The 9,250-nt window shown below is 37.6% G+C and overlaps 1 protein-coding gene across 2 annotated transcripts in view; it reads right to left on the bottom strand.

Moving 5' to 3' along the window:
* The window catches only part of LOC107679808 (arf-GAP with SH3 domain, ANK repeat and PH domain-containing protein 2), a 100,481-nt gene that overhangs the window by 2,026 nt on the left and 89,205 nt on the right, over positions 1–9,250 (bottom strand). The window contains exons 19-28 of one of the 2 annotated variants that reach the window (XM_016475489.1): positions 7,848–7,933; positions 7,520–7,635; positions 6,257–6,324; positions 6,054–6,161; positions 5,056–5,284; positions 3,513–3,659; positions 1,787–1,907; positions 1,380–1,438; positions 1,178–1,257; positions 441–554 (exon numbers count right to left, since the gene is read on the bottom strand). In XM_016475489.1, the coding sequence (XP_016330975.1) occupies positions 441–554; positions 1,178–1,257; positions 1,380–1,438; positions 1,787–1,907; positions 3,513–3,659; positions 5,056–5,284; positions 6,054–6,161; positions 6,257–6,324; positions 7,520–7,635; positions 7,848–7,933 (1,128 nt within the window). Of the gene's footprint in view, positions 1–440; positions 555–1,177; positions 1,258–1,352; positions 1,439–1,786; positions 1,908–3,512; positions 3,660–5,055; positions 5,285–6,053; positions 6,162–6,256; positions 6,325–7,519; positions 7,636–7,847; positions 7,934–9,250 lie in introns of both variants that reach the window. The other variant, XM_016475488.1, reaches the window with a different exon arrangement.

Below are 9,250 nucleotides of genomic sequence, written 5' to 3'. Positions count from 1 at the left end.
TTTTTTATGCTCAAACAGCAACATTACAGACTAGCTAAAGTTGAACTAAATCCGTCTGAACGTCTTCCGCGTACCACAGTCAGCGGGAAAAAGTGTTTATTACGTTTGAAATATGCATATTTATCTTACAAAAATGCATGGATTCGCTACAGGAGGCCTTTATTCACCCCCTGGAGCCGTGTGAAGGACGTTTTATTAAGGATGCGCGCGCTTTATTTCACGTCTTCTGAACTGTTGACAACCAACACCCGCTTACCCCCATTGAAAGGCTTGGAGGGGCCAGGACAATTTTTAATATAATTCCGATTGGATTCGTCTGAAAGAAGAAAGTCACATACATCTAGGATGCTTTGAGGGCAAGTAAAACACAGGCTAATTTTCATTTTTGGGTGAACTAACCCTTTAATATTTGTAAATGAGGTGTGTGTCATCACACTCACCCACCACTCATGGTCCTCTTCACCATCCACCACGATCACCTCTCCCTCAGAGAACGTCAGCTCGTCTGGGTTATCAGCTACACAGTTATACATGGCCTTCACACGCTTCGGCCTCTGTTACCACACACGGATCCAGTTTGGAAACAAGAACATGTCAGTTAGTGTCTCATACATGCTAAATGTGCTTCATTTGATCATATTTGGATCAGTGGCGATCCAAATCGTATCCCCCCCCCTTCCCCCGCCACGAGAACCGCAAGTCAGAGACCCCCCTCAGGAGGTGGTTACGTCGCAATATTTTACATATTTACGTTTTAAACCATGAAGGCGAACCAATAGATATCACACAAGCACACTTTTTAAAAACATTTTCAATGAGAAGCAAGCTGATTTTTTTATTATCCTCACAGCACGTCATGCGGTTATTGCAGGGCAAATTAATTGTAATATTAATTTAATAATAAAAGTAACCTAATAACAGTAAGAATGTAACAGGCCTACATTAAATGGAAATGCCAAATGCTCTTAAATTTGCCAATATTTGATACTTTTGACAATATCTCTGGCTAATGTCGATACATGATCTTAGTTTTTTCGACGCAACCCAGCACAGAGAGGTTATCGCGGGGCCGCTCCGCAGTGCGTGCCCGTCCGCTACGCCACTGATTTGGATGCCATAATGGATGATTCCTTCATGAATTGACTAGATTCACTTTTCTTTTTGTGGTTGAACATACCAGGTAAGTTTTCCTGGGCATGTGTGTAGCAGGCAGAGTTTGACCAGTGGTGTTTTGGAGGCCTCCAGGAACTTCTTTAGCTGTTCCGCAAAAACAGGAAGTGACATCACAATTAGCTTTGCATTTTCACTACAACAATGGCCGCTAGGCTTTTATTAAAGTAACATCAACTTACAGTCAACATGGTTTCTCTGACATCTACCTGGTCTCTCGATGGATCCGGAGCGCATCAGTGTGCTTTTACTGAAGGTTTTGTCCGTGCTGCAACCAACAAGAACAGATGTGTTGTGTAGGTTTCTGGCTACGATATTTCGACTCGGGTCATGCTGGTAACACCATTAGTAATCTGAGTGCCCTACTTGTCTGGTCCTCTGGCACTGTGTGCGTGAATGAGGACTTGAATAGGAATTAATGACCTGGTAAAGCAGTATTTCCCTACAGGCGTTTTCACCTCTGTGTTCAGATAAGGACACACTCACCTTTTACTGGAGTCCGACTCGCCAAACACTCTGCAGAAAGTTCTATGCAAGGACTAGCGGCTGTTGTTTTTTCAGAGTGAATATGTACACGTGTTCATGTCAGTGAACACGGGTTGTTTAGTATTCTGACCTTGTAGCCCGGTTGATGCTCTGACCAGGAGGCCCCTGTCCGGGTTTGGGTTGTGTAGTCATGGCCTCCATCATACTGCCAGTTTTATACACAGGATGGGGAGCTCCGCTGGGCACAAGAACTGCACAGAGATTTTCAAATAGCTGCCGTTACATTAAAGATCCTCACAACTACGAAAACAAGAACTTTTCACAGACGTTTCAATATTTTTGTGCAACATTATTGGTACCAGGATGCCCACACCTGAAGTTGCTTGACTTTACAGTTTTTCTTAATTTCTGGATAAAGACTTTTAAAAATGTTTTTGTGTGTTTCATTAATTACAAATAAAATGTAAAAATAATATTATGTAATTAATAACATTACATAAAAAATATATATTATATAGTTATAGCTGATTAAATACTGTAGAGATAAACATAACTAGAATTTACTATATTATTTACTACATTTACAATGTAGTATATATATATATATCATATCAATATCATATGACCCTGGACCACAAAACCAGTCATAAGGGTCAATTTTGTGAAATTGAGATTTTTACATCATCTGAAAGCTGAATAAATAAAATAAAATCAAAATATTGAGAAAATAACCTTTAAATTTGTCCAAATGAAGTTCTTAGCAATGCATATTACTAATCAAAAATTAAGTTTTGATATATTTACGGTAGTAAATTAACAAAATATCTTCATGGAACATGATCTTTATTAATATCCTAATGATTTTTGGCATAAAAGAAAAACCAATAATTTTGACCCTTACAATGTATTTTTGGCTATTGCTACAAATATACCTGTGCTACTTAAGACTAGTTTTGTGGTCCAGGGTCACATTGAAACTGATAGCCACATTTTGTTTTTGTTTTTTAAAATATGTATATTTTTATTATTTTTAATAAATATTCACCCTTTGTTTTGTTTTGTCGGTGTTGTTTTTAAATGCTGAGAACATGTATGTTTTATTTTGGTGCTTGTTTTCGAATAAGAAAACCCAATCAAGTATAAACATTAATACAAATATGATCATCATCATAATTATATTATTATTAATTTTAATATTTTATGAAATCCGATTTCTTTTATAGGGAAACTGTCATTCCTATATTTCTTGATATCTACAGTTTTCCCCATTCTTAACAATTAAAGATACTACTGATATTATTGTCGGCTTTAATCGTTTTTATACAGTTGATTAATAGCTGAATAAATATCATAGCACTGAGCATAACTAGAATAATTTACATTCACTGTAGTAATAATAATAATAATAAAACATTTAAAATATACTGATATTAAATATGCTTGTTGTTGGCTTTTTAAACATCTCATATTATTTCAAAATTTTTGATCCTGAATTAAAACAAAAAGACACATTTGATCATCTACTGATCTGTAATCCCTTAACAGACATGAAATGAATGAAAGTGCAATGAATGAGGGGGGGGGGATCAGGCATGGGTCACTAACAACTTTTCAGCAGTCCAGAATTTCTGAAGCTTGGCACCTGCTATTGGTTCATGAATATTAATATTAACATGAATGGACAGTTAAGTATGGTCAATTCGCAAAAGACAAAAATGTAATTAATGTCATGACATTACAAAAAGCTGATCCAGGATCAATCAAAGAACAATCCGGCCTTAATCTAAATCCACATGAAACAGAATCACTGGCCTGGAGCAAAGCTTCACCCACTCATTCATGTACAGCTAACTCACGGGAAGTGGATGTGCCCCGTAAGGGGGGCGCCGGAGGATGCATGTTGGGGGGGTCAGAGGAAGATCGCTGCCTGCCGGTCAGGTCTAGGGAGCCAGGTTTCCAACCGGGAGATCCCTGAGCCATTCCAGCAAGACCAGACGGCTGAACTGTGGGAAGGAGAGCAGAAGAAAGAGCGACTGCATGTCAGATTCAAAGAGAGCGACTTCAGAATGGTCTACAGGACAGCGCTTTTGCTTACTAGATGACGAGAAAGCTCTGCTATGTCTCTTTTTCTGGACCCTGGAGCTGCTCCAGACCAGCAGAGCTCCATTATGCACCTAATTTCATTAGTGTCTTAAGAATACAGCTAATTGTGAAGTCTGAGCTTTGAGAGCAAAGATCTATGGGACTCTGTTCAGGTCCCAAAAGAGAGAAAAACATCTTGTTCTAACACAGAAATCAGGTTCAACTCTGACGGACAAAGTCTCTTGTTCACTGGCATCTAGCTTGTGTCATCTTAACAGACCTGTAAGGCCTTATAAACAGTCCTGAGAGCGTGTGCACGTGACACCTGCTGTCCAGACTCTGGGAGCGCTCGTATAGGTCAGCATCTTCACACGGCCGTTGCCATGGAGCTCTGCAGTGGAACTGTGTGAGGGTGAGGATTCAAGAGCAGGTCAAATGAGATTTCTGCCATTTTCAGACCTGACATCTGTGAGGCTAAAAATACAGCAGCATATTGTGGCCTGAATGATAATCATACAGGGTCAAACAGCCTTATTGACTTTATGCATTTATGTATGTTTGACTTACTGTAGCATTTGATTAGCTTTTTTGTATATTTAACAAGCAACACTTAATAACAATTTTCATAACATCAAATAATAGAAATATTTTTGAAGTAAATGAATGCAATAAAATAACATTTTTTTCTCTATTTTTTAAGTACTGGAGTTCAAAACGATTGTATTAAAATAGTTAAAAATACAATGAATTAAATAATAATAATAATTATTATTATTATATAATTATAATTAATAATAATAAAAAAAATAATAATAATAATAACAACACATAAATAACAACAGTAATATTCATTATATAAATAATAATTATAAACTATTATTATTATTATTACTACTACTACATTAGGCAACACTGGACTTTTTCATATTTAAATTTTGTCTGGTAGTGTATATGATTACAGTACATAGTTGATCAAATTACAACAGCTAAAATATTAATTCAATAATAATAATAATTTGTAGTAGTAGTAATAGTAGTTAGTTAGGTAACACCTTTTTTTACAGTGTCCTTGCTTTGTTTAATTATGCTGTAACAAGGACACCTTACATTGTAGCCATTAGTTATATTAGTTACGGCTTTTATATTAATTAATAATGATATTCATTTTTATGCCATCCATTTGGTTACAGTTTTTGGATTTCTTTGTTTTATTTTCTTGTATCTTTAATGTAATGGAGGAGGCTGGTCTATTTCTGCCCTCAGCCCTTAATCACTGTTTCTCCAGTTTCATCGTGAGCTGATTGCAATATAAAGTACCTAAATTTCGTGGGGGCAGAGGTGGAGCAGAGGTGGACAGGGCGACCGCTGAGTTGGTGTTGATGATGGTTCCATAGGTCTCGTTGTTGACCAGGTTGGGCACAAACCGCTGCTTGTCTTTGACCATGTCTCGTGCGTCTCGTGCCAGGCTGGCCGGACTGGGCTGAAGGGAATTACTGCCCGGAGTGTAGCAGCTGATGGGCCTCTCGTCCCGCCGGTGTGGACTGGACTATAGACACAATGCAAACACACTGAATACTCACATCAAACATTTGCAACGATTTTGCAGGCCATACAAAAAAATAAAATAAATGATTGAGATGATTATAATGCAGTTTTTTTTTGGTCGATTTAATATTTGGTCAGTCGCAAAATCGCTGAATCTGCATTTTGAACCAATGAATCAGTTCAAATGGTCCAAATGAACAGACTGAAAACTATACATTTTGCATGTTTATTTTACAGTCCTGTTCCTCATGTACATACTATGTACTTATTATAGTAATTACTAGTGCTGCCAAACGATTAATCGCATGAACAATATTTGAGAGAAATAGGCCTTTTGTGTACATAGAAAAAGTCTTAGATCTTTGAGTTCAGCTCATGAAAAATGGGGACACAAACAAAAGTGTTGCGTTTATAATTTTGTTCAGTGTAGATTAGTGTATATAAATGAAAATAATAAAATATAATACTTTCTTGTGTTCATTTACCCAAAAACATTTTTGAAAACATGCCTTGATTATTTTTAACTTGTTTTTTACTCTTATCTTTAATCTACCCTGCTACAATAACCGTTTAATTTAAAACGCTTTTAAATTAAATACATCGTTACTATTAAATATTACTAAATATCTACACACACTAAATGAAGCATAATCTATTAGTAAATATCTACATATTTTATTAAATATCTAAACAAACACACACTTGTCACAAGGCATAATCTAATGCAACGCAGACATTTGATTCTCTGAAGTCTCTGAGTTCCTCCTCACCTTCTCATCCAGATCTTCATCACTCTCGTCCAGGTCTTCATGCTGAAGTCTCCACTCGTACTCCACATGCACATGAGCGTTGAACTTCCCTGCAAGTGCCTGGTTCAGCTAACAGACCGACACAGATCATAAGCCAACACTTCTTAGCAGCTATCGCTCATATTAATCTACAAGGATGTTGTATATATGATATGACGACTCACCAGTTCCTCACACTGCAGGTGTTTGAGTCTCCTGGCGATGTCCAGCGGCGTCTCACCAGCCTCATTCGCTAAACACACACAGAAACACAGAACACAATGGTTTGATACATTTTATAAGCCTGGAAGTAGGGATGCATACTGATACCCGATACTGAGCTCCTGTACTCGTACTCGTACTCGTTAAAATGCCCCGATACCAAACTCTGATACCACACAGCATGCGATAAGTGCCGTATTCAGACAAAGAAACACCGACAACAGAACAACAGACAGCAGAATGGAGTTATTAGAGATTAAGGATGTCTACGAAGTATATGTATGCAATGAATATAATGTTAAAATTCAGTATTAACGCCTGTATAGCTGACGTGTGCGAGCTGATAAGCAAAGCACGCAGAGTGGCTGTCATTAAGGCTAAGGGTTGCCCGCCTAAGTATTGATAGTTGTGTAAATATTGTCATACTAAGAGCTATCTGAATCATTTTTGGTTGACTGTAATCCATTACATACCTTTCTATCAAAGTTATCTAGCATTATCAAGCTGAATTTGTTCTGACACAGTTTAACTCCGAGTTCTTGTCATATTTTATTACCATTTTCTAAACTATAGCGAATAAACTGTTATAATGTGAGAAATGTTGAAGGTGTCTGAATAAATTTTGGTTTGACTGTATCTATTTGATAAATGAAGTTAACCAACTAACATTATACATACTCTTTTTGCTTCTGTACCCAATATTAAAAAAATTTACAAATGCAATAAACATATCGGCAAGTACAAAAAAAATAAAAGTATCGGTATCGGGCGAGTACTGGAAAAAGTGGTATCGGTGCATCCCTACCTGGAAGGATAAGAACGTCCTTCGCATCTTCCCACCACATTCTGTACTCTTGGCTTCCTGTATTGGATTTTATTTTACAGACAAGACAAAGCCAAGTCTATCCAGACAGCTTGCTCACAATAGACGCTGGCAGGGATCCGAGAGAGGAGATTCCCTGGCACAGATTCCCCCTCCCACATACAACCGCTAGGCCACATATGGCTCTGTTATCTTTACTTCCCATTGTTGGTGGACAGAATTACAAACCCTCTCCAATCACCAAACTAACTTCTCCCAGCAGTCAAAGTAAGAACATGGTGTGAGAACATCCACCAGACAAAACAAGGAGTCTCGGAATCCTTAAAGGGACCCCATCGAAACGTCACACCCAAACTTCCTGTTTCAACAGGGACTAAGTCAGGAGATTTCATTTGCTGCATACCGATGTCAATAGAGGCTTTTCCTCTCAGCAGCAGTTTGAGACACTCGCTGTTGTCCGTCAGGCAGCAGTAATGCAGCGCTGTGCTTCCTTTAGCCGTTTGCTTATCCAGGTTTAAACTGCGGGGAGAAATAAACACAATTTTGCCTATTTAGAAAACACTCTATCTCAAGTTTCCATTCCAGCCACAGCTCTGTAGCCTTCAAAACCAGCACTTTTAAATAGCGTTGATCAAAAAAGCCGTTCAATCAGATTTAGTTGTGGGGGAACATCGGTCAGCAAACAAGGGAAATAAACTTGGGAAGGGTGTTCTCGGCTGTCTGGGTCTTGCCTGTTCTGGGTGAGGAAGTCGACGATGTGAAGAGAGGTTCTGTCCACCAGTCTCACGGCCAGATGAAGGGCCGTCTCACCTTGTTCCTACCACAGCAAACCAAACAAGAAAGAAACAAACAAACAACATGACATGTTTAGACTGTTTTACTGTTTGGGTTTGTGCATAAGAGCTCCTCGTGTTTGAACAGATCATAATATTTTGGACATATCGTATGTGGATGAACCATGAGTACACAACACCACGTAACCTTTCACAGAAATGTTGTCTGTTCAGTTTGATACAATGTCAGGTATTCATGTGAAACTAAAATATTTATTACACTCAAAAACACACACATTTTCTGCACAAAAAATACTAATAGTATGGTAACCAAATTTTTCTATGAAATATCACAGTAATGATTACAACTGTAAATTCATAATAAATAAATAAGGGATCGGATTCAAACAGTGTGTTATTTATTATTTTTAATACTTAAAGGGTCAGTTCACCCAAAAATGAAAATTAGCTCATAAATTACTCACCCTCAAGTCATCACCCTAGGTGTAGGAAGCAGCTCCGGGAGGATGACGTATGAGTTCAGCGTTGCGCATGCACCGGTGAGTCTCGTGAAAACCAACGTTTGTTTACAGGAGCAAAGGAAGCAAAGTTCCCTTACTTTAGCAAAGGAAAACCAGTCTCCTCTTGGCTTATATCGAAATCCTCCGACATTCTTCTTTACAAATCCTCGTTTTGTACTTCTAATAATAAGTGACCGGTGTTTTGTTTTGATCTCTCCCCTGCGCTTCCGCGTTCGTCACCAACTCATACGTCATCCGTCCGGAGCTGCTTCCATGTACAACTGTTTGCGCAAGCTACATTAAAGTGATTATTACGTTTTGAATATGGATATTTTTCTTACAAAAACGCATCGATTCGCTACAGGAGGCCTTTGTTCACCCCCCGGAGCCGTGTGAGACATTTTTTTTTATGGATGGGCGCTTTTTATTTAACTTCTTTTGGACCGATGCATGCATCACCCGCTGAGTGGCATTAAGCAGCTTGAAAGATCAAAGACCCTAGGATGACTTGAGGGTGAGTAATTTATGGGCTAATTTTCATTTTTGGGTGAACTAACCCTTTAATGGTTTACTTTGAATGTCAAAATAGAAACTAAATACACATTAAACTAAACAAAAGGATAAATATCTACTGTGATTTCAGGGGATCACATTAAAGTAGTTTTTTTAAATAATAAAAAATATTTAAATTACTTTATTTGAACTTCATTTAAATGTGTGTGTGTATAAAATAATTAATTAATAAATAAATAACTAAATAATGTAGAAATATTTGTACTTGAACTTCATTTCAAAGTAAAAATCTACATTTACCATACAACCACAGGAAAAATATATATC

This window comes from Sinocyclocheilus anshuiensis, unplaced genomic scaffold (genome assembly GCF_001515605.1).
Source record: "Sinocyclocheilus anshuiensis isolate Anshui unplaced genomic scaffold, SAMN03320099.WGS_v1.1 scaffold676, whole genome shotgun sequence".
Lineage (NCBI taxonomy): Eukaryota > Metazoa > Chordata > Actinopteri > Cypriniformes > Cyprinidae > Sinocyclocheilus > Sinocyclocheilus anshuiensis.
Note: the sequence above shows the minus strand (reverse complement) of the source record. Positions and strands in the feature narration are given on the sequence as shown.